The 27,654-nt window shown below is 32.3% G+C and overlaps 1 protein-coding gene across 1 annotated transcript; it reads left to right on the forward strand.

The window, feature by feature from the left end:
- The first annotated feature begins 572 nt into the window (after positions 1 to 572).
- LOC105254454 (head-specific guanylate cyclase) lies at positions 573 to 26,483 on the forward strand. The gene is made up of 11 exons (XM_011263132.3): positions 573 to 1,627; positions 12,914 to 12,993; positions 13,771 to 13,853; positions 19,890 to 20,235; positions 21,717 to 22,080; positions 22,312 to 22,491; positions 22,791 to 22,929; positions 23,217 to 23,383; positions 23,981 to 24,124; positions 25,763 to 25,917; positions 26,001 to 26,483. Exons 1-11 carry the CDS (start codon positions 1,391 to 1,393, stop codon positions 26,194 to 26,196), a joined length of 2,091 nt encoding a protein of 696 aa, XP_011261434.1. The 5' UTR covers positions 573 to 1,390; the 3' UTR covers positions 26,197 to 26,483.
- The last annotated feature ends 1,171 nt before the right edge of the window (positions 26,484 to 27,654 follow it).

A 27,654-nucleotide genomic window follows, 5' to 3' on the forward strand; every position in this document is an offset into this window, starting at 1 on the left:
CTATGTATTCAATTAGATCATCGTTAAATTCGCCTATCTGTTGTTCTTTTCAATTTTAATGATAACATCGCGCGCAATTCCACTAATATTAAATGTTCATGTTAAATTTCTAAAATACATTTCATTAATATTATTAAGTGTTTGATAAATTTTTAAAATAAATGAGGATGCATGCTGCACGAAATTTCCATATGTCAGCTAAATACACCGTTGCGGCAAAATTACGAAAGTTAATAATAAATAATGAGATATATGCTAAATTCCTGAAAATTCCAAGAGTTAGTAAACCGTACGGAAATGCTAGTAGCTAACTGCAAGGCAGGTCAACCAGGTGAGCAAACAAGCGAGACAGGCAGGCAGGTAGGTAGATAGATCTCCTTTTCTATAACCTGCGAGAGGAGAAGACAGAAAGCGTGAGCGGTGTTCGAGAGGGAGGCTGGAAAACACGCGCAGGCGTCTCCGTTGCCCTCCATCGTGGCGCTTTCACCCTCCGTGCACCCCCTTACGCCGTCGACTCACCCTCGCTTGGGTGCCTTCCTCGTCGCTCTTTCCTCCCCGTCGCCTCGGAGCGTTGCTCGTTGCGCCTCGGTCAATCCGCGAGCAGTATGGCGCTACGCGCTCCAGCACGGCAACGTACATAGCGCGTCGTCACGTTGTGATTTATCGTGACATCCACCGCGTTTTTAGCGGGGTGAATCCGCGCGCGAATTACGATAATTATTGTCGAGCTGGATTGTTCGACGTCCCGAGAATTGTGAGTGGAACGGACGAAAAATTACGATTCCGCGAAACGTGGTGAAGGGAAAAGAATCGAAATTTTAGGTAAACAAATTTCTTCAGAGGGTTCTCCTAACGAGTTCTCCACGTTAACATGCAACCGCGTGCGCCGCGTCCGGCCCGACGGAAGTCATAGATGACGCCGGATAGCGTGCGCGCGAATAGCGCGTTGCGGTGCGACGAAAAGCTTTCCTCCACTACGTGCAATAAGCGATAACGGGCGATCGAGAATGACGGTACCCTCGGCGGTCATTAGTCATACCGGTATCAGCTACGTCACGACGACGACGATCGAGGGAACGATCGCAAGGGCGTTGATAGCGGCAGGTTTTCAGATCGGTCTCACGTGTTCGCGCGCAGCTTAGGATAACGACATGAGAAGATTGCAAATGATAGCAACACATTCATATGAGATTTGCTAAGAAGTGGGGTAAAGAGATATATTACTAAGGAGCGCGTTCACAGAGTTTTAGACTGTACCAGCTGATCGCTGATAAATAACAACGCGCGACATGTTTATCGTTAATTAATACCGCGCGCTCGCTCGTCTTTCGTTGATAATCTGGAAGATCTTCTCATTGGACTACAGTAGAGTTTGCAGTACATCTGCAAAATGGCATGCCCGTTCTCCAGCAGCCGTTTCAAATTAGATCGCAAGGATGAAAATAAGGACGGGGATCATCGTAGGATCCTGAGGATCAGGCAGGACGAGTGGGACAAACCGTCGCGACAATCGTCGGTTCAAATAACGTCATCGCTTCTAGGAGAAGACGGTGATGATCTCGAAGATACGCAGACACTTAACCTGAAGCACCTAAGAGCCGCGGTGACCCTCTTGACGAACCCTTCGGTATTGTATAAACGAATTTTATTTCTTCAGCCTTCGCTACACAGTTGCATACACAGTCCTCACATAATCTCTTCGCAGCGTGCTTTATCGCTTTATCCAGCATGTATTCTTAATATCATTAATACCTTATCGATGTAGTAGAAAAACTTACACAAATAAATGCATGTATATCGTTTCCAAGTTTTTAGATAGAAGAGAGATCTAGAACTATTGTCTAAGGAATAGCTTCAAGCGTGAAGAACCAGCTGTCTTTTATATGGCTTTACTCTCGATGAGTTCAAAGTCGGATTAGTACAGACGGTGACACGCAATTGGTGTAGTTCGCTCAAGGTTTTATTCTTTGTCGTCTACGTACATCTCTTTGTTGCGAAAATTTTGCTCTTTACTGTCGTTGCTCTAAAGCCGGTATAACCGCGGATTTCGAACGCGACCGAGTTCCGTTTTCAAAGACGACGACGCTCGTGATAAACGAGACGCCGAATTGAGGTCGTTTTGAAGTGCAGTATCTGCGCGTTGGACGGTTGAATTTATATTTATCACGTTGACCTAAATGTTGAAACAATACATTTAGATGATTTTTTAATTTTTATTTCATTGCTCTTTTAAATAATACGAAATAAATTATGAAATATACGAACTATATAAGAATACGAGATAATTATAATATTAGCATTTGTAATGATTATTTTGATATTTTATGCGGTCTCTAATAACTCATCAAAATTATTCTCATGATTTAATTATAAATGATGATAACAATGCGCATTTGTATCAATTACTACTTATGTATAATGTTAAATATACTTTTTACGTTCTCTTCGTTTGATATATGTGGAAATATCTATTACAAATTTCCCATTTGTTAAACTCGCGCGTGCGGTTACTGCAATCATCATGGGGAATCGGAACAGTTTTTCATTGAGAACTAGGTCAGAAATATATAATAAATCCCAACGAAAAGTTTCCTGCCGTCCCCGTTAGAGAAAGCAGGAGTTTCCAAGTTCTTCCTCCGCACGGAAGCAAACCGCGTTAGCGACTCACGCGAACGGCCAATGTTTCGAAACCTCGTCTTGAAGAAAGACACAGAGCTTCTTGCTTCTCAAAGCATTAAACTTGGCACGGAGAAGTCTTGTCTCTTCTAGTAATGCGTAATTCCTCCTATAATGCCTTCCTAATATCTTTCTTTTACAATTCCAGCACCTATGTGATAAATTATGTAGTACGTTTGAATTTGAAGATATGCAATGTATTATTGAAAAGCGTTTCTAGTTCTTATGTTCAACAAATCTCATATCTATAAATCTCGATAACTATAAATAATAGTTTTATTCAACGAGAAACAGATATTAGTTTACAAATAATGTCTTACGGATAAATGAAATTTCTTCTCGAATACTTCTTATGAGAATGTATGCATTGAATTGATATGGATAATACATGTATCATTAGATGGTATCAGTTTCTGATCATTGAATTGCAATAATTCGAAGAGCCTTCCGTCCAATCACGTTGGATTGATTCCCCTCGCATGATCATATCTGTAGTTGGCAAATGTCATTGGTATTTCAGAGGGTTAACGGCGTTTGATGGCAGATTAAGGGAGACGAGAACGCGGCACTTAAAGCGATAACGTCGGGTGCAAATCCAGGAGGCGTTAAGCCACAGCCCACTCACCATCAGCGCTCGATTTCGCGTGTACACGATGAATCGGGTGGAAATGAGTAGTTTCTTGCAAGAATAGGCATCGGGACGAGGCTGTAATGAAGTTTATATTGGGTAAAATCGAAAGTAACCCTCGAGACTTATCGATTGCATTGTATTATGTCATAGGTTTGCGCAATAGAAGTAATTTTTCTCGTAAAAGACACACCCACAAATTCTTCGCTTTTTCCAAAATTCTAACAATGATGAACAAACGTAAAAATTTATCATTTAATGACACATTGCTTATTTTAAATAGAGAAAATAAAAAACAATTGAAATAAATACGTTAAATCTTGTTAATCGAAATATTCTCTTTATTTTCTCTTATCAATTGATATTTCTTATAATAATAAATATAATTAGAGAAAGAAATTAACAATAATAAAACGAATTTTTCAAATATTCAAATTAAATATTATTGAAACGAACATTGACCACTTTGCATAAATATTACTAAAACAAATATTGGAGGGAACACGCGCCAAGTCCAATTCATTATCAATTGAACTTTTATGAAAATTTAAGCGAGACCATAAAGCAAATGCTATTGAATTCATGCGGTGGTACATAAACCAGCATTTCTAATGCCGTACTCTGATTACCAGGGATTTTCAATGCATCAAACTTTCATCTTTCCATAAATATAAATGATATTGTGTCTCTACAGATTCCGTAATCATTTTGTGAAATTCTTCTTCTAATACTATCCACTAAACGTGACTATTTGAAAATTATAACCGCAATTCGAGTACCCGATCGCCAGTTCACAGTTACTAAAGCACAATTTCAACGCGAGTGTGTGTGATATTTCATTAAATAATATCACGAAAATCAATAAATGTATAAAATGCACCTCTAAATGAGATTGCGAAATTTTATAATTATAATATCAATCTCTTTTTGGCAGCTATATATACCCAATAATATATTCGCGTAAGAATAATATATAGATATAATAATAATATAATTTTTTATTGTTTCATGAGAGTTTAACATTCCTATTTTGCGTTGGAACTATATCTCCTTGAAACTTTACATTATTTATCGACTTTATTTTTTTCTCAATAATATTCTCAATATTTTCGGCGCAGTTCCGAGTTAAAAGGGTCAAGAGCAATTAGTCCGACAGAAAGGCGAGAAGCACAAGATTGCTCCGTAACCTGTATACAGCCGAATATTCCTCCATTCAATTAGAAATGCTCGTAAACAGTGTCCGCTATAGCAAATCATTCTGCAAAATGAATGAATAAATCATCTCGAAAGGCGGATGTTACGAATCATTAATGTGCCACAGAGAAAACGGGTGCTTTAGATCTAAAGCTTAGTTATAAACTATTAGTTGTAAACTATGCTTAGCAAAATGCAATCTCCTTAGCACGTTAGCTTTTTATCTGCTTTCGTTTTAATCTTTTTAAATGAAAAAAGAAATCTTATATGAAGAATGTTTCAAAATATTTCTGAAATAATGGATGTTGCGTGCTCGTTTTCATCAGAAACGATAGACATTTTCATGATAGATTTTCACCAACATGACACTAGCATTGAAAAATAAAATTCACACGAAATCATTATCGATGATCCACATATATGTATATCAATATGAGGCGAACATAACGCAATATATAAAAAAAGTGATAGTAGAGCGCTGTGTGTATGCATGCATTTGCATATATGGGGAAGAAAATAAAACCGAAATTAGATTCTACGAGCACAATAGCTGGACGCAATAGAGCGTAACAGAAAAGGCGGATTGCAAATTCCAAATGCAATTAATCTAACGAACAGAGTATCAAGGTATTGTTCCCGCAATTACCTTTCGGCCATCGAGTTTCCCCAATTTTTTCTTCGTTGTAGTAGAAAGTAAGACAAACAAGAGTATGACGACGAAGTAACCAACAAACAGAGAGAAAAAAAAGAGAAAAAAGCTGTACACTGTAAAGCTCGGGTGCAGCCACCAACTATTTCTCACTCACCGAAGCATTGAATTTTTTACGAAGAGACGTCGAGGAATTCCTTTGTGCGTCTAAGAGGGCACCTCTTAAATGAACATTAAGTAAATTATCCCGCCTAATCCCGAGAGCGCAGGTATTAAACGAGCCATTCCTAACAGCGGCTTCTTAAATGCCATGTCGTGAGAAACGCCCGTTCGCAGTCCACGAGAAACTTCAGTAGCACATAACTTACTTATCGTACCTGACCCAATAATAGTGTACTCCGATCATCATGTCGGAGTTGGAAGCTCTATGATGTATCATGCGGCTTGCGTTAATCGAGGGATTGATATTCGAACGAAGATTAAACGACATTTTACCTCATACGCGGGAGATTTCATAAAATAATTACGTAATATCGGTGAAATGCGGACATTAATTATGATTTAATAAACATTATATCCTCGGGGAAAATGACGAGCCAATAAATATACCTGGATTCGATGTCCCGCGTTTTATTAAATCTCACTCGAACGTACGCGAATATTTTTAACACAATATTTCTGCGTCAAATAATACATCCGCGTATCCGTGTGCGTCATATTAATGTTTCAAGCTTCCTGCGAAAAGCCGCCACGCATCCAACAACCGGCGCAAATATTGCGTATAAATTCACGAGAGCATAAATGCAGTTACCATAATAACCGCCACACTATATCACAGCACTTTAGAACTTTAAGCATGGCTAAAGTCTGTACGCTTGCTATCTGTCGCGTGCACGAAGTTAAAATTTAGCCTGCACATGGACAAGAATGGAAAATGATGAAGGGCCGGGAAATTTTAATTATACGTTACAAGCTTTGAAGTATTAGCCCGGATTATTGGATACTTAACGTACAATTTTTTAATCAATCTTAAGTTTTAATTTTGTGAGATTATTTGGGATAATATAACAATCTTAAGTTTGAATTTTGAGGGATTATTTGGGATAATATAATAATCTTAAGTTTGAATTTTGAGGGATTATTTGGGATAATATAATAATCTTAAGTTTGAATTTTGAGAGATTATTTGGGACAATATAATAAAAGTATATGTTATTAATAATCGTACTCAAAACTCTTATTTGATCAATTAAAAAATATAATGCGCATTATATATGATATTACGGCAAGTTACTGTCTGACATTCAGAGTATGAATGTTACGAGACATCATTACACATATTTTTGCGACTCATCCCTCGAGAAAATATGTAATAATTCGTAATGGCAATTCCCTCCCGGGCTGTAACTTACGGGGACCTAATCATGCTCATTGCAATGCAAAATACGCTCTTTAAAGGCGATCGATACATCCGTTGCTTCTAACGGCACTTCCAACATCGTCGAGTAATCGCAAGGGTCGTAAATGCAGTTCCGTCGGATACCACGTTACCGTCTGCCACGCCATGCTACCGCAATGTTATGGAAATACCACGATCGATTCGACGGATTTGCATAACACGCATGTTACCCCCGCGCGTTTTTACTACGGACTAGTTATGATGGATGATCTTCATTGCACGACATTTCTCGAACGCGAACGAATGATCTTGGGACGTGCAGTTCCTTCGAGGACGAGTGGATACTTTCGGAGCCATTACGGCGAGGAATATGCCAGATCGATAAACGGTCGCAAATATTCTTCCGCATCAAATAATGTTTCCAATGAAAACGTGAGGTTGAATAAAATTCCCGATAGTGTCCAGAAAATTATATCATAGAATGATATTCTCGCGTGGGAAATTTAATAAGACCTTTTTTTAATAACACATAATAATACACATACACCTACCCATCTTTCTAAAATTGAATTGAGATTTAATTGAATTTCTACCTCTTCCGTAAGATTAATATGAAGTAAATAATAATAATTTGTATTTTCTCCATTAAAGAACGTGAACGTAAATATTATTGTACGCTCTACCAATTTGAAGCAATTTATGTGCTGCATTCATGTGCGTGCGTTTATTTCCATTGAAACATAAATACTGAAAGCGCACGCTAGAGAGAGATCCAATTTTTATCAAACGATGTTGCAATATGCGCCTTTTACTATGAAAATCTCAGCGGATTAGTACATATATAGATACATATATGCATACATATGTATATATGCATACATATGTATATATATATATGTACATGTATAAACATTTTCATATGGAAATTGTAACATTTCTGTCCGTTAACGCTTTATAATGCGGAAAAATAGCGTGATAAAAAATATAATGTACATCACATATGACATTTATAAAAAAAAATTCTTTTTGGAAATAAAACATTCCATTTAGAAATTCCTATTATTGTTTACTATAATATAATAGCAAAGCTTCTTTATAACTGATGTCTTTTGTTTTATCTTACTATATAATTGTTTATATGAAAAGAAGGATTGTGTCATTAAAACTCGAAAATTCATTGTATAAATTATATCTCTTTCAACTTTACACTTTACAAAATACGAAAGGAGCTAGATATTTCGCTTTTATAACTCTGGAAAGTTGCATATATTATTTCATTTTTGAGGTAAGAAAAATAGGTGCCAAGAAGCAACAGAAATACCGTAATCTTATAACGTCTTCCAAGTTAACCGAAAACCATTATAGGAATAAGATAGATAAGTTAATAAAATAACTAGGCAAACTTGGCAATTGAATCTTTTGTGAATTCATAACATGTATACGCAATATATCGTATAAATAAACTTAATAAAAGATTATAATTTTGCTTAATATGTTATATCTATATTTTTTTTATAAATACAATAGTCCTTCCTCTACAATTCTCTTGTAAAATGATGTAAAGAATACAATTTTGCATTTATTATTTTACAAACATCTTACATTGTTTGTAATATTTTCTTCAAAGTATCAGCTTTTGAATGTGCAAGCTCAGTAACTTCTTGTGCAAGAATTCCTTTCTCGATGAAAACGACGCTAACAATATCGTGCGGTGAAAGTCCAACAATTCGAGCTTCAGGACTACGTAGAATTTCCGTAAAACGGACGAACATTCAGGATATCTTAGTTAACCACATGGTATTCATTCTTACTAGGCTGTTGATTAAAGAAACCTTACGTACGTTTTACAACAAGGACGTGTATAAAATTAATCCTTTTTCTTGTCTTTTTATTTTCTCGAGTATAGCGTCCCTTTGCGCTTTGTAGTAGAAACTTTGAGTACTTTATGAGAAGCTGAGTTCTTTTCAGCAAAATACTAGTCTTCGTAAGAAAGATGTTTAACAGTATAAAGGATATAACAAAGTATTTCATGACAATGTTTATTTCGAGAACAGTCAAAGAGGAAACTGATGTAGCTAAATGACTATATTCTTTAGGATTATTGCAACAAATGGCAAATATCAGAAATAAAAATTATCGTATATCTATGTCATAATATACAAATAGGATTATCTAAGAAAAAGGTTATTTGAAACAACTAGGTTATTTGAAAAATTCAGTATCTATGAGTATCTATTTTTGGTGTCGTCAAAAATAATCAAATTATGCTTAAAATATTAAACAGAAGGTTCATATCTATTACATGATATAACGTTTCGCCAGATTACCATGGGTACGTTGATACTACCCTCTCGCCCGTACAATTCCTACGCGTAAATACGCAGGATGAATGAGAATTGCAAAAACAGATTGCATTTGTCGCCGTGCGTTCGAAAGATATGTCTGTGACACTTGTGACTAATCATTGTTACCGTGAATGACACATAGACAGATAAGCTTTATGGTGATAGGCGAGCGAATCGACACGGGGCTCCATTCCACTCTACGAATTGGATGGACGCGACAGAAACTTCGTTACTTAGTTAAATTGATGGAAATCAAGTTTTACTCCTACTTGTGGAATTGCGTCGATATGCATCGTGATGAAAGTGCAGACATCTGTGCCTGCATGAAAATAACGTCAAAATTCAACAGCGATGAATTTTGCAGAAACTGATTGTAACATACTTGAAGTATAGGAGTTTTTAAGATTCCTCGATAAAAAAAAAGTGAATTTTAATTTAACAGAAGTTTTAAAAGTATTGTAAAACAAGTTACGATAAACAGGTTACACTTACACAGGTTATGATAAAAAAATGTTTAAGTATATGTGGCATAATATTTATGCGCCCCGTTTTCTATAATGAAAAAATATATTTTATATTCTCTTCATAAAAATATATTTTTATAATACAATTTTCTGCTCAGCAAAAATATTATATTCTATAAGGAATAAATTAATACGCATATATCGATTCAAGCGCAAATTTTATATAATTCGTATAATGATTTCGTTTAATGATTGTGAAACGCATATATGTACTTTTATTTCTTCATTGTTCTGCTTCAGTAATTTGCATTTTATCAGTTCTTTTTCTTTCAAATGGCGAAGCTTTATAAATATTCCCGACGAGCAAAAGTGTTCATTAAAATAGAAGTTGACTTAATGCTATCGAGCAATCAGTTGTCGTGCGAATCTTGTCACCATAGCCATCACGTTATGACGTATTTGAAATGCAAAAATAAAAAGAGATCTCTACTAAGCCACTAAAGTACCTCTCACGATGTACTTACTTTGATTTCTGAAAGCTGCTGCAGAATAATGGTTGACCGACTTTCAGTGCAATAAAAATATTAACTAACGGAATATCCAATATGATAGTCATTTTTCATAAATACACTATAATTATAAAATAATTATTTTCAAAGATGTCATTATTCAAAGTATATAAGAATTTTAACACATGATTCTTTTATATAAATTATATTATTACAGAATGAAAAATATAATTATATTATAATAACAATTTTTTTTAAAGAGAAATAGATACACAAAATACATTATATATGATGCTATAAATCAATAGTAAAAATATTTAATTTAATTAAGCTTCAAATAGAAAATGACAATTTGTGAATCTTCTTATAACAATAAATCCGACACAACTTATTTTACAACATTATACATACTTTCCACGATTCTATAAAGTGATAAACATGTCAATTCGCATGACTGTTTTCTCACAAACAGTTTAAATGACCTTCCTCTGCCGTTCTAGAGCGACCTCCTATCGATTTTGGCTCAAATCGAAATGCAACTATCAAGACTTTAATCGAATAACACTTTATATTGCCAAATTTCTGTCACTTTTTTTCTTTTGTGAAAAGTATTTATATAAAACATATTTATATATAAAATGTTTCTATAATTTTTATAAGTGCTTTTAAATAAAGAAATATTTTTGAAAACTGAATTTTACGTTCTTCAGCATGTTTCTCAACATAAATAGGTCAATCGATCTATAATCGAATTAAAAGTCCATTATATTCTTTTACTTTGTTTTCTGATATTCATTGTAGCATGTAACATCCTATCATTTTATAATTTTTATCAGGAGTGTGTAATTCTGTCCTTTTGGAAAGTTAGAGAAAGTAATTTAACTACTTATGCGCCAGATAACTAATTAAGTTGCTTTTCCCATTTCCTTCCTTTTTGTATACATAATTTTATTAAGACATCTAATTTGTATTATGCTATTATTAGAAAAGATGAAAATTAAGATGCAATGAATTCAATTTTTTTGGAATCGATGCCTAATACTGCCATCATAATGGATTGTATGCATATAACATAGCAAATATTTAAACGTAATTATCTTTTAATTAATGATAAAATTTCTCTTTGTAATTGTACATTTAATTCATATTATTATTATTCTCACAATGTGCGCATGACAATAAATGTTAATATAGAGTAAAGAAGATTAATTGGTTGCCTAGGTTTTCCGTAAATCATCCCTCTGATCTAGAATTTCTAACATAGATTATATATAATTATTAATAGATGCTAATACATAATTTATACAATCTCGCTTATAACTAACTAACATTTAGAGCTTAACTAAATATATTTTCTTTCAAATTATATTAAAACTTTGAATATTTTGTAGATATAATTACAATTTAATTTTGAATTAAATAATTTTCATTGACGATGTTGTTCTATTAATTTGAAATTTCTGCATTATCTCATATACATATATACATACATACATACATACACACACACACACACATATATATATATATATATATATATATATATATATATAACTCATATATAAATTTTATTTTAAAAATTATCAAAACATTTTTCTTATCAAATTATCGGAAAGAAAAAAAGAGATAATAAATAGATAATAAATAATACGTTAATGACGTATATCTGTATTTTTTTACATTAATTTTACTTGTATAAATTATTATATTTTTTAGATGCTTTCTAGCAATGTGTAGATACAAATATCATCTATCAATAAATGTCATTTATCAAATATTTTATATTTTAATAAATTGTTATTTACCAAGTAAACTTTTCGTTGTAACAGATTATCTAAATTAAAGAAGTTCTTTTTCTCAATAAAAATATCATTTTAAAATAAAAAATAAAAAATACATAATAAAATAAAAATCAAAAATGCGTACTAATAAATTCTAATTATTTATATTAACTTATATTAACTATGAAAAAATATACAACTCAAAACATATAATTAATATTTTATATAATTAATATTTTATCTATTGCAATTTATTGTGCCTATTATATAAAACATTATCTTATAATTGAATATTGTAGCATTCAATATTCAACATTCGACATAATTTATTTTTTATTAAATATTAAAAGAAGATATTAAGCTTCATAAAAGCTTATAATCCCTTTAGTATGTAAAATTCTAAAGCATAATGTGTTTAATATAATATAATATATACAATTAGTCACAATTGTATGTAATTGCGTTTTAATGTAGTATTAATCTTATATAAGCTAATATAAATCTTAGTAAAAGTTAAGAGAATAACTTTGACTTCTACATCGTTAAGCAATGAAGGTCACGTTGGTTTAAAGTAATGTCCCATATGAATACTCTACAAGCGCTATTCTCTTGAGAAGAATTGCCCACATGAGCGTACCAAATGATACTATAATTCTTGTTGCAAAATGCAGACTGTAATTGGAACAGCGAAAATTTAACCTCCGCATAACTATCGAATTATTGCACAACGATTATTAAATCGTATGCACATCAGGCGTGTCGTTAAGTCGGACATGTAATATATTTTTTTGATGTATTGATACATGATATATGAGCACGTATATCAATCTTTTAAATGCGGATTATATAAACCGCATATGCATTTTCCCAACGAAATTTTTGATTTGATAAAAAGTTCGAAATCACCACTATATGCATTATGTATGTGTGGATTTTTGTGCATGCATCCATGTGTATCCAATATTTTTAAATGTAACGTATTTATAACTTAATATTTAGGTGATTATGTGTTACAAATAACAAAAAGAGAAAATTCAGTATATAATTTAAAGATTTTCTATATATATATCATTTTTATTTACAATTTATAATATATTTCCACATTATCTGTGTTATAAATATATATCAATTATTTCAGATATTTTATTAATTTAGGTCACATAATTATTTAAGTATTGTTGTCCACGACTACGCAAAAAATTTATTATATTGGATCAATTAATTTCGTCATTTTATAATTATTTCTGTAACTCCTATTCTTATTTTAGAACGAAGTGGTAGCTGTGGCGTTAGAAGCTCTATTAAATAAACATGAAGTACCTCTTCCAACATCAACAACGTCGTCTTTGTGAGTATATTCATTAAAAATGTTCTCTATTAGAAAATAGATTGCATGTTACTTTATAAAAAATAAAAAACTTAAATAAACTGTTTTACAATATAGTATATTATATTGTACATTATAAAAATTCGTGATATTGTAAATTAGCTTTTTCGTTATTAATTATTGCAAAATTTAATTAATTAAATTTGAAGGTTTCTTGAATATACCAATAAACACAATTGTATTTTTATGCTATATTTTCTATTGTATAAAAGCATAAATAATTAAATAACTATATAAAAGCATAAATATTATACAGTATTTTTATAAAATTATCATAGAAATTCTCAAAAACGAGTCTGTTAAATAAATTAATAAAACAAAAAATCTAGATATTGTAATAACTTAAATAATTTAATTTTATACTGTAAAAAATATAAAAATAATAACTTTATCATACATGCAAATGATTCAATATAAATTTAAAAGAAATGCAAATCGATCATTTGCATTTTAGAAATCACTTTTACAAAAAAAAGGTTTACATTTAATTTATTTAATTTGCATTAAATTAAACAAGAACGTAGTATAACGAACAACTTCTGTATTCATTAATACGCATTTTTATATAAATTTTAAAATTTGATGCAAGTTTTTAAATAGAAAAAATATCCAAATAAAAAACATGAAATTTTAACTAACAATTTGTAATGTAATATTTTTGTAAGTTCTCACTTAAATTATAATTGAATATATACAAGACAGGTATAGTAATATCACACTATATATTTTATATTTCAGAGAAAAGCTTCTAAATAATGTTGAAGAAGAGGAGAATTATAATTTACTAGAAGACATTTACGAGACATTGAATTACGATTGTGGTAAGATAAAATATCTTTTTTACAATTACATAATAATAAAGAAATAAATATATGTACGAATTTATACAATATAAAAAAATTCTTTGATATTATTGAATAATGAATTAATTGATTTAATTATTTTACACATAATTATTTTTGCGGTATGTAATTATTTATTAGCATGACAATAGCTTTTGTAAGACTAAATTTCTTCTTTTTTATTTGCACAGTATATAGAAATGATATAAATTACTGGCAGCATTTAGAAGCATGTGTATAAATTCCTTCTCTCACATGTATAAAATAGCAGATGTAAAAAGAAAAAGAGAGATATACCATAAAATAGTTTTGGTTTACGACCATATTAAAATGCTTACCAATAAGCTCAAGTCTGGCTATAATTCTACGAACTCATCGTACCATTTATTACTGTCGCAAAGAAGATTGATGTATATATTGATTTCAAATAAAACTTTCTATGTTTAACGTTTAACATTGATCGGTTCAAACACACAAACACACACACACACACACACACACGTTGAGACGATTATCATAAATTATCAGAATTAAATTATGGAGATTTATCGTGTCGACACTTTAGTTCTTTGAGGAAAAAGGTCAAGACATTAGTTTCAAAATTATATAATAGTTTCGAAATTACATTAATATTTATTACAATTGTAAAAATTATATGAAAAAACTCTTTATATTGCAATAAAATTCACTTAATTATTTAAATATTCGCAAAAAGTAACTTTTCGTTGATTATAATTTACAATAAATTAATAAAAATTATCGCATAGCAATATTAAATATTTTAAGAAATATATACAGATTTGTATAAAATGAAAAAATAGAAAGCTTTTTATAAAGTATCTTTTAAAATAGTTCTGCATATTAATCGGTTATTGGTCGTGCAATTTCAGCAGATCGGAGCTAATTTAAAATATCCTTTTCCTAGCATCAAACGTCATGCTTGCGCGACTTTTACACTTTTTGCAATTACACATTAAGCACTATTGTCCCCTTTGGTTTTGCCGCTCAGCTGATAACGCGAGAATCCATTAATACAGGCTTGACCGAGTTTTTAATTGAATGAGTACGGAATAACCAGTGCGAAAACTAATCAATATTTACCACGTCTCAAATAAAATATCCAGTAACGAAGATAGTAACAATGTAATCCATCAATTAACCAATTAGTAAAAGTACCCCTTTTTCTCGACCCACGCTTTTGCTCCTGTCGAAAAAAAATTAATGGTTGCCTCCGAGAACAAGAAAGAAAGTATTCGGATTGCGAGAATTAACTATGTCACAACTATAAACGATTGCATTCAACATGAACGTTATAAAATGTCTGATGTAGTCATTTTTATGCTACTTGCAATGGAAGTTAAAACACAAGGGTTGTGAACGTTGTTACAAATAAAGCTCGAGGCGAGGCAGTCCTTCTTCGCATTCAAATTATTCCATAGCTTTGCTAAAAGTGTTCGTCCCGGATCCTTGGTTACGCGTTCTACTTTCCCTAGCAACTGCATAGCGAAGCGCAATCTGGCGCCGTATGATAATGTTTTAATTTTGTCCGGCGTTTTAATATGTCTGTCACATGCAATTTTTAGCTTCAATTTAAAATGCTGCAGGGAAGGTAATTTTTCTACAAAGAACAATAATGCTAATATCATTTTTAAAATAATAATCTAAACATTAATTGTTTTAAAGTAAATATCACGCATATATAATAAAGAAAAATAATTATGTAAATTATTATTTTTTGCACGAATATATTAAACAGATATATCTCTTTTTTTTCGAGATATCTCTTTTTACATTCACAGTTACGCAATGGTTTGACTGATTTTATCAACTCATATATCAAAGTTTTGAGACGCGATATCTGCTATCAGAAATTAGAAACTATTAAGCAATGAAGTACCTTCATCGATACTTTGATCACACGATTTGATACGATTTTAACGAGGATGCTGTTGCAAGGTAGATAGATAGCACAAATAGGCGACCATGTGTAAAGCTTTCCTGGCGTTAACGAAGGAATCTTCGGATAGGTAATACGTACTCCGAAAGATTAATGAACTAGATGAACCCGGTCTCGGAAAATTATATTTGAGATGTTATTTCGTCGTTACATGATGAGTTGTATCTCATGGATATATCTTATTGATTTAATCTTATATATGATTGACACAGATGCTTTTCCCTTCCCCATCCAAACTCAAGAAATATGTCAGTTCTCTTCGACTCTTCGAACTTGTTATATATATATACTTGTATATATATATATATATATATATATATATATATATACCTTTTCGTATAGTCTTGTAAGCGGATAATTTTGTATTATAAATAAAATATTCATAGGCTCTAATGAACTCTGTTATCATCGCACAAAAACTGGAAACGAAAGACGTGCGAGAACTGAATATTTCATCGATAATACATAGAAAAGCGCTGCGCAGAAAGAAGAGAAATGAAAAATTATTCCACCCTATAACTCTTGATTTCGCATTGTAAAAGCTTTTTCTATAATATTTAGTGGTGACTTTGAATGATAACAATATTATTATTTTTCAGTTATTTCAGAATACAATTTCACAGATTTCAGTTTGTATGATCAAATTTTTACTATCATTTAGTTTTTTAAAATATGTGTTTTACATTTATATTATATTTTGCAATTTCATCTTTATAACGATCTTGTGAATAACGTATAATAATTATATATTTTATAATTATAAATTCTATCTTATCGTTAATGAACCGTCCCTACGTCTTTTGCATAAGATAACTCCTTGTACTTTTAACGAGTTACAAACGTGCTTATATTAACTAATTAATTTTATATATAAATACACATTAAAGAAGATACATTTGAAAAAGAGAGCGGTGTTTTTATAAACTTTGCAAATTCCATGAATTATTTTTACGATCAATATATCAAGAATAGCGATTTCAAAACGCATGTAGACATAGGAAAAAGATATATTTTAAAATATTAATATTATATTCTAAAACAAATAAGTACTCTTCGAAAAGAAGTGAGATTGTTAAAATCTCTTCAGAAAGTTCTTACAGCTGTCTCTTGAGATACTTATCTGCAGCTGACTATCATAGCCAGCAGTATAACAGACTTTTGAAATGTCTGCAAATTTTATCTATATAAAGCTTTCCTTTATTTTTTATGTATGGACGTATCAAAGATTGAAGTACATATCGTATTGTAAAAAATATATGTTAGAAAATGACAAGATGTTAATATCTTCTTTAAATATGCACACGCAACGCGTATACGATTATTATCTGTATTCAATACTGAATTCATTAGTGAATTAATAAATTAATTTTTAAAAGTGTGTACTATGATAAATATACTTTTCATTTTCTTAATATAAGAACCTAATTGCTATACACACAACTTGTTTTCCCCTCTATTGTCCGGAAAGTTTCCAATTAATTAAAAATTCGGATCTCTAAAAAGATTATTATAATTGCTCTTTACATACATTTTAAACTCTATAACGGGTAATTATAGATTTCTATGATGCAGAAAATCAAGAGCATCGGGGCTGTTTGTTTGACAGCAATGTTGGCTGTCAGTTGGTTTTCCACCGATCCTTCATCTTTGAGCGCATGTTAACCCAATTTACGTTCGGCCGTTCGAGTACTGTAGTTACAATGAAGCATGCTTCAGAAACGTCCCATTAATCACATCACAGACAATTGATCCGTGCATGTAATGTATTCGAATCTAACTTCCTCATTGGAACTTATGAATGAGGTCCGGTTCGCCGAAGACAACAGTCGTTGTTCAAGTAATGCGCCCTTTGTAACTAATAACCTAGTACGTGAAACGCATGGCGGATGGAATTTAGCGCTCGTAATTTAGAAATACGGTGTCCTAACGTAATAAACCTGGGGCGTATTGTTATGTAACCACATTAGGAAATGCTGCGCCATGCTGCGAGCACCGAGCGATTATATGAAACGCCTGTTTATCTGCTATAAAACATGTAACGCACCGTAGTTTCCTGTTAAATATATCGCCAACTTACCTCCTGCGTCAAGACGTTCCTTTGACGACGATAGCACAGCACATACATATTCTCGGTCGAAGTGATCTCCGTATCCAAGCATGTAATTCTGAAAAAAAAAGACAAGGGTAGTGTAACGCGGTACTTTCAAGTTCAAACAAAATCACCCCGCGGTCTCTTTTTTTTCTCTATGATATAAAGGCGCGTATACCGTAAAGAAATTACCATCCTGGTGGAACCTCTTTCCCCCGCGTTAGCAATTATGCCGGCCCTTGAATATCGAAGTTCACTGCTAAAGCGCAGGCCGCGTATTTTAATGCAATTATTGCGATTCAATACATTGCACATGAGTTTATAAGCAAGAATAGCTTTGGAGATATTTAATTATATATAGCATACATATAATTAATAAACGCACGCGAGAGGATTGCGATAATTAATAATGTCTATTTATCTCTCAATATTTGCGTCACTTGAGATCATCATCAGACCATTAAATTCTCGTGTGCTTGCAGTCTATTAGCAACGGTATAAATCGCGCTTATCGCTCGTTGACAAATATGTACCGTTTATCAAGCATGCGGGAAACACGTATTTTTGCTCATAAAGAGTCATGGCAAGACAAATGGTGAGCATAAGCCACACATTATTTCCTTCGTCGTGACCCAGAACATCTTTTCGCCCTTTCGCTTGCACCGCGATCACTTCGCATTTCGTATAGACGGCAGGAAATGGTTGTTGTTGTGGTTACTGGAGCATAGGAGATACCTCTCGTACCAACGTAATGCAATCTTGGGAGAAACTCTAACACCGTGTTGTCACCGAGGATATACAGGACCCTACTAGGCTATTTGCAAGATTGACTTACGAGAGAAGTGTATACAAAATAGATGACATCTTACAATGTTGTACAGCAGAATTATTTATCACCAGAATTTATATCACGAAAATATATCAAAGCAAACTGTTTGATCGTATTCGAATAACGCGAATAACGAACCGTCGCTTATTTTTCTCGCGTATCGTCATGACCTAGAAAGTTCGACCGAAAATTTCTTTGTATGTGTTTCCTGGATAATCGTAGCGTAAATATCAAGCACATAAATCAGAGATAACATTTCCATTTTCAGACAACATGTTATCCTATATCGTTGATCGTGAACAAACATTTGCGATATTTCATCGCGTGATCTAACGCATCTATCAGATAATGATACATATGTTACGGTTGACATGCTTAACGGGATAAATGACGAGAATTTTCCTGCTTGCTTATCATAAAATTTTGAGAACTTTATTGGGCTAATTTTTGTACACTTTGTCGACAGTCTATCAATTGAAATAAATCACATAAAAATGTATTTCTTTATCAGAAGCCATATAATATGGCAGAATATGAAAATGCCATGCGTGATATTCGGAACAATTGACCGGACGTATTGCATCGTGCGACCGCGCAACCGCTATTTTAATTATCGTGTTTTCATAGTGATATCCGATGTGAAATAATACGGGAGGGATAGAGCAGCCCTTGCTCACCGCGTCTATTTCCGGATTTGCAAGGGATCCGACCACACACACTGGGTTTAACAGAGCTAAAACGCGACATGTATTATCGATCCGCGAAATTCGCTCGAAATTCTCCAACGCTCCGATTTAGTATTCAATATCGTATTATCGCTCATAGGTATTTTCAATAAAGTTCAGAAAAATCCTTTGTCCTCGCAAAAGCTGAAAAAAAAAGAATTGAAGGGAGAACTTGTTACTTCTTCTCTCTCTTTATATATGTATAATACTAGTTCAATATACAAACTATCTCTTAGCATAGAAAAGATTATTTGGTAAATTTAAGGAGGCTTTGAAAAGACGCGTTGTATATTGTATACTTGTTATTTACGAAGCTTAGCTCTCTGCAATCTGCTGCAAAGAAAGAAATAAACGGTTTCTAAGTGACTCGACGAAATTCCCTCACGGTAAATTAATGTTTGCGAAACTTTTGCAGACGTCGACGTGAACGCGTTTCTCGATCATCTCGGACAGGAGCTGATCACGTGGGCTTGCGTGGGTCTCTTAGAGCGGGCCTTTCGTTGCCTTGGAAACGATCTGACCGCCTTCCTGATCACACTCGATGGCGTAAACGATGTTGTTCAGCATCAGTCAGGATCGGATACCGAGGCAGAGTTTGTGTGTATCGCCACCCCGGAAGCGCTGGAGCTACACTTCACCACCGATCATCCCTCTATAGCCTATCTGCTGGTCGGCAGTCTGAAGGGTATCGCAAGGCAGTTCTATGACGATAAAGCCGATGTGTATATACTGCCGGACCCTTACAATACGAAATTTTTTAGGTAAATCTTTATGAATTTTTTCACTTCATTTTCATGTGTCTGATAAAAAAATTCAATTTTTATCTCTCGTGTACTATTATATCTCTCGTTTTACTTTTATTTATAATATCAATCCCCAGTCATACATATGCAAATTTTAATTTCCGTTTCTTTCTAGTTCAATTTTAAAAACGGTATAGGATATAAAGAATGCATATCGACGCGTAAATGCGAAGGGATGAGAACATTTTCTGAGCTGACTATCTCTGCGTTTAACAGAGAACACAAAAATTGTTATCAAATGTCACGCGTGAGCGAATTTTCCGTAGCAACGAATATAAAGGTCCACGTTTAGTTCTCTTTGAAGAGACACGGTTTTCGGATTCGGCGGCTATTCGTATAAATCGGCAAAAAGAGAACGAATAAGAGAGAGAGAAAGAAGCAGAAAATATAAAATCAAAACGGCACAACACTGGAAATATGATTTGAAGAAATACGTGGAAAATAGGTGGAAATAGCACATCAATTGTGTAATAGAATTATAGGCTTTTCAATATTCACCGAAATTTTTTTCAATTCAATCATGATTAGATCTGAGTATCAACGAATATAAATGGTACCTGCAAAGATAAATACATGAAATTTCAACATTGTTGTGCTGACATTAATATCCTGCGAGACAAAGTGCAATAAGCGTTGTACACAAGTAGCTCTCGCGACATCGTAAATGTCATCTCATACGCAAATAATTTATACACATTTATTTGTACACGAATCACACAAACAATATCTATGTTTACTTAAAATCTTCGCTGGATTTCGATCACGCGTATGTATTCGTTCGTGCATTTCGTCACGTACTAAATGTGATCTGAAAAGAAAAGAACAAATTATTATACCATCTATCCAATGTTACACACGTTTGTTAGCTTTTGCATGGGGCATTTAATGTTTGCTCACTGAATCGCGTGTTCCGAAATAATATCACGCGAGTAGAATGCATAATTCGTACAGATAGAGACAAAGGCAGCATGTGAGAGTGCAAACCTTTCGTTTGAACAAATATTGATTCTCATCAATGGCAAATATTTGATGATAGGTGCAGCACTACCCGAGTCACGTTAATTCTGAAAGGATAAGGCTGATCTGAGCGTGAACATGTGAATGACGTGGAAAACATTGTCGCCGCTGATCGCTTATATTTCCAAATTTAATTAAACGTTTCAGTAGACACTAGTTACATTTATCCACGTTCAATGGATTCGATTTCGGTTGTCTCTCGTTGTTTTATATTGTATTTTATATCAATACGAGAGACGTTTACATCTGCAATTACATCTATAGAATAAATTTTATAAAACAGTAATATTTTAATCAAGGATTCTGCGATATTGTCTTGTTGAGATATTTTTAATTTAGCATATCTATAGAGAAATGCGACTATTCAACCTTGAAATATTTTTTTACAAGAGAAAGAATGATCGTTTCCTTGAATATTGCAGATACCGTATTACTCCTGAGCGCTACAGCGAACAGGATGTAGAAGACTACGATGCAGTATCGCCCGCTTTCCGTCCACTCTCTAGCGAAGCAACAGATCTTCGCATGGGTGTAGCAAGCTTCTGCAAGGCATTCCCATGGCATTTCGTCGTTGATCGTCAGCTAGAACTCGTGCAACTCGGCGTCGGTTTCATGAAAATTTTTGGTCACCATCTGAATCGACTCGGCAGAGAGATATCAACATATTTCATCTTTACACGACCTCACGGCGTCACTCTGACCTTTCATGAGATCCTAAAGCGCGCGAATACACCGTTTATCTTGACCCTTCAGAGACCCAATGGCGTCGATAAATATCCCGCGGAGGTATGTTCGTAACATGATTACTAACGCACGATGATCAACTTACTCGTAAACGGAGAGAGAGTATTTCGTAATACAAACTTGTAAATAAAAGCAAACTAGGCGAGGAAATTATTTTGGTTGGTAACTTTTGCGTGATCTCTTTACGAAACTATAAATTATTAATATCCTTGGTGCGCAAATCTGTGGTAAAATATATTTATTTATATAAAAAAATATTATCTTGTTTTACAGGGTCTGGAAATGAAGGGCCAAATGGTACACTGTCCAGAATCAGATTCGATTTTGTTTGTAAGCTCACCGTTCTTGAATGGTTTAGAAGGCTTAACGGGTCGAGGACTCTTCATTTCTGATATTCCTCTTCATGATGCTACAAGAGATGTTATACTCGTTGGCGAGCAAGCCAGGGCACAGGTGATTAAATTCGTAATCGGTCATAAATTGAGCACTCACAGTACTTGTCGTAAAAATGTTAATCGACATACATCATGTTATTAACGGTTTAATACTATCATTATTTTTTATTATAATATAATAATTCAGTATTTATAGCGTGATTAAAATCGTAGCTCAATATCCTCTATAACATGTACTGTACATACATACATATACACACAAACACATACATATATGTATATAATATATATATAATACAGATATAGACTACATCATAATATCTATCTGAAATACAATGGTAAGTAATCTTCTTTCAGGATGGCTTAAGAAGACGTATGGACAAATTGAAGAGTTCTATAGAGGAAGCCAACTTAGCGGTCGATGCGGAAAGAGAAAAGAATGTCAGTCTTCTACATCTTATATTTCCACCGGATATTGCGAAGCGTCTGTGGCTGGGTAAATTACAACAGTTTATATCCTGTCATGAGATATAGTAATACCTTTATGTTTTCCTCTTCAAGTTTTTCTCTTTCAAAGCTGAATTTAGTGTAATAATGTTTAAAAATGAAAAGAAAAATTAATCATAAGAAAAATTAATCATAAGAAAAATTGAACAATTACTATTAAAATACCAACGTAATTCTACAATTATCATTTTATTGCGCAATATAAATAATATATATGTATAATTTTGTAATAAAAATATATGATCAATTAAAAAATTGATATTTCAATTCGTTTAGGAGAGACAATCGAAGCGAAGACATATCCGGATGTTACAATGCTGTTTAGTGACATAGTCGGATTTACGGCCATCTGTGCTACAGCAACACCAATGATGGTCATCAATATGCTTCAAAATCTTTATGAGCAATTTGATCTGTATTGTGGTCAGTTGGATGTATATAAGGTACGTTTGCTGAGAAGACGTTGACAAATTTTTAATATATCTGTCGAATATAAAATAATCTTTGTGTAATATTATTTGATTTGCTAAATCATTACACTTAATTGAAAGAATCATCATTTCTTGTCTGAAATCTTATTGACAAGAATAAATCATCAAACGTTTCACTAAATATTAAAAATGAAATTTCTAGTTTATTATAGACGGCAAGATCATTTATTTTATTAACAATGGCAAATTAAGTAAAATATGAACAATTTTCTATTAATATCTTTTTATAGAAGAAATTTAGTTGATAAATTGTAACTTATCTTATGACTAAAATGTACGATGCCGCCATCTCTGAGACATTAAACGAACTTGATATGGCATGCAGGTAAAATTTTTTACCTCTATCATTATCAGTTTTTTAATTTTTTAACACCAACAAATAACAGATGCCGATGAATGAAACGGAGTGCCATTTTTCAAACTCAATTCAACAAATCAAATTTAATTTATCAAGGAATTCAAATAATATCATTTATAATATATAACAATAGCTATTATAAACATGCATAAATGGATGCATTGATTTTTACTTTATTCTTGTATTAATAGGTAGAGACAATCGGCGATGCCTATTGCGTTGCATGCGGCCTTCATCGAAATACTAATACACACGCGCAACAAATTGCTTGGATGGGCCTAAAGATGATACAAACGTGCTCTCATCACTTGACTCACGAAGGCAAGCCAATAAAGGTATTACACACTGATTACATGATTACAGATAAGATCGTGATTATATGCGACTGTATTATATGTAATTTTCCTTTAGCGTGATATCGATAGTAATAGCACAGTGAATACTATATTTACAATTTTATTGTGCAATTTGACATAGCACATCAGTCTTAATTTTATTGTGTGTGTATACACTATACTAAAACGTAAAAAACACAACAAATATTAATATTCGAAACAATGAACTAATATATGTATGTATGTAGCATTGTGTGTGTACCTGTTTTAATACATATATCATATATGTATGTGTTTAAAGGGTTATACCTAGTCAGCAAGTCGAAAAAAACGTATTTTTAGGGAATTTAAAAAAAACTGTAAGTATTTTTATTTTATCGATTCTTTATCATAATATATATCTATCAAAGAAGTTTTCATAATTTTTTCAGTTGAAAATATCGAGAAATGTAGGCACAGTAGCTATTTTCCAGAGACATCTTTTTTCGGAGGCGCTTGGCGGTGAGCAAGATTACTCGGAGCTGGATCATCTGAAATAAAAAATTCAAAAGGATTTAGCTTTCGTATGAATTGATCTAGTTCGTGAACGAAGGGATTTTAATTTTGATGAAACCTTTTTTTTTTATTAACAAAAAAACGAAAAGTTTTAACACAAAAAATTCGTATTTTTGCGTCAAACGTCTGTCACATTATCAAAAATCAATTTTTTGTAAAATCTTTCGCTCACGAACTAGATCAATTCATACAAAAGTTAAATTCTTTTGAATTTTTTATTTCAGATGATTCAGCTCCGAGTAATCTTGCTCACCGCCAAGCGCCTCCGAAAAAAGATGTCTCTGGAAAATAGCTACTGTGCCTACATTTCTCGATATTTTCAACTGAAAAAATTATGAAAACTTCTTTGATAGATATATATTATGATAAAGAATCGATGAAATAAAAATACTTAACAGTTTTTTTTTAATTTCCCAAAAATACGTTTTTTTCGACTTGCTGACTAGATATAACCCCTTGCTGACTAGATATAACCCCTTAACACATATATCATATATGTATAATATAGTTAAACATTTTTTTAATTTTATGAATATTTATTCATAGAATGCTATTTCTTGCAATATTAGAAATGTTTAACAAAAATGTAGCTATGTGTGATATTTAGTTTATAAAATAATAATTTCCATGTCTTAAACATTTTTTATAATATTCCAATCTCTTTTAAATATAAATTTTGAATGTACATAATCCTTTTGTATGTATATTTTATATTTCGTATTTGAGAAAAAAGGACTGATACAGCGACTTTCTTTCTCTTTCTCTTTTAAAATGATTCCTCAAAGTTTTTCAATTGAAAGATGTTTCTGATTATTACATATCCACTCGAGCAGATACTTCACGTTGTTTATTATTCTCGTCTTGAATACTATTAAAACTTTTCCCATTTAAAGTATTTCTTAACTACGATAAGTGGTCAGTGGGAGGAAAATACAAAGCAAGGCGAGACACTTACAGTTGCATTAACATTTAGCAAATTATATAATATTTCTTTTTCATTGATATTTTCTTGCAACTGTCATCTAACTTTTATATTGACTAATATGCAATATTAATAATGTTCAACTTTGATTGTTCTATCAGATGCGCATCGGCATTCATACCGGAATGGTGCTGGCAGGCGTCGTGGGCAAGAAAATGCCAAGATACTGTCTCTTTGGGCATAATGTCACATTGGCGAATAAATTTGAGTCTACAAGCGAGCCGCTTCGCGTCAATGTCAGTCCAACTACGTACCTGTACGTGACTGCGTTTTAATATGTAACATGTTTCCTTTCATATTTATAATATTCGTGTAATGGCATTATACAAATATCTACAGGTGTTTAATACAAAAATCGGGATTTATATTGGAACCGCGGACCAAGGATAATTTACCCAAGGGAATGCCAGCCAATGTTTCAGGCACATGTTACTTTCTGGCTGGGTATCAGCATAGCGATGTCAACGCGAGCGAACCTCTCGATGTGCATATTCAAGCTGCAATTACGGAACTCGGAATCAGTAGCAATATGTAGATATTGTCCGACACGGGGACATATACCGACGAAGCCGTGCCGCTGATAAGTGTGTTACTTTAACGATATTACTATCGATAATAGCGATGACACACATACCCGACATTATCAGATCGATCGATGTATATGAGCTCTCAAGCTGGCACTAAAGGTACATTAAAAGCATGGCGCTAATTGTACGTACACATTGAAAGGGATCCTGTGCGGATGCTATTTATACGCAGAGTCTTAGATTATAATCATTATATACTTATTAAATATAAGAAGTAAAACTCTACCATGGATTCTCTCTACGTTTGTGTATCATTTGAAAAACCTTGCCCGAACATATCCAAATCCAAAATACCTAACAAAGAAATTCTATAAAATATAAATGTCATAAAAAAACGTGATGAGGAAATATATTTTTTTAAATATTATCAATATGCAAAAATATAAGAAATATCTTCTCTATATATTTAGTATATTTAGTTTTTTAATGTGAATTTTGAAGAAGATTTTTAAATCAACAATACAATATCGCTTAGAAAAAGAATTATATAGATATCTTGATATCTGGAAACGAATATCTTTACGTATAAACGATATGTAATCCGCACTATAAAATTTCAATCTGATTAAAATCTGTTATCAAAAAATAAATTACTTATCAAAAAGATAAAGAAGATAAGAGTAGCATAGAGAAAAATATATATATCTTATGTATATAAAATAAGGAATCTTTATGCTGTTTTTTAATAGAACAGCTTGAAAAAAGAACAGCTTTTATAATGTAGAAAATGTTTTTCTGTTAGAAATGTTATTCTGTTAGATCAGAAGCATATAAAATAGAATTATCTTATGAGAATTATCTTATAAATGATCTTAGAATGAGGCGCAAAATAAAGTATGAAAATAAATATTTTCAAAAAGATATTAATTATATATATATAAAATTTATAAATAATTTAAGAGAGGTAATGATAAAAATAAATTATTTTCTCCTTTAAGATCTTAATTAAATTAAAATTTTATGATGTCGATGTGATTTTGATATCTGGAAACAAATATCTTTACGTGGAAAAGATATATGTATATATTTTTTCCACGTAAAGATATTATTCGTTTCCAGATATCGAAATCAAACGAATCAAATACTGCGCAAGTCACTTTTTTCAGATAGTAAATAAAATCGATACCGCGTGCATATCCTCATCTGATTAGAAATAAAAATCTACAATAAATGAAAAAGATAAATATACGAATTGTCTTATTCTTTAGATACAAAATAATATAAAGTTTTAAAGTCGTACAATAGAATTGTATCATGCTACTTTATTAATAACAGATGCGCGATTTTTCGTATAAGAAAGCAGTCAAAATTTACGAGATGCGATTTACGAAACTACTAATATTTCAACTTACGCGAAAGCATTTTCCCTTGAGGAAACTTGAAGCCGTTATACGAAGTAGCGGCTT

This window comes from Camponotus floridanus, unplaced genomic scaffold (genome assembly GCF_003227725.1).
Source record: "Camponotus floridanus strain SB8 unplaced genomic scaffold, Cflo_v7.5 scaffold61, whole genome shotgun sequence".
In the NCBI taxonomy this organism is placed as follows: Eukaryota; Metazoa; Arthropoda; class Insecta; order Hymenoptera; family Formicidae; genus Camponotus; species Camponotus floridanus.

Bases quoted from the DNA above. Each gene is read 5' to 3' on its own strand.
- LOC105254454 (XM_011263132.3), top strand. From the start codon at position 1,391: ATGGCATGCCCGTTCTCCAGCAGCCGTTTCAAATTAGATCGCAAGGAT. The intron at 1,628-12,913 runs GTATTGTATAAA...TTCTTATTTTAG, and splicing joins CCCTCTTGACGAACCCTTCG to AACGAAGTGGTAGCTGTGGC. The intron at 25,918-26,000 runs GTACGTGACTGC...AAATATCTACAG, and splicing joins GTCAGTCCAACTACGTACCT to GTGTTTAATACAAAAATCGG.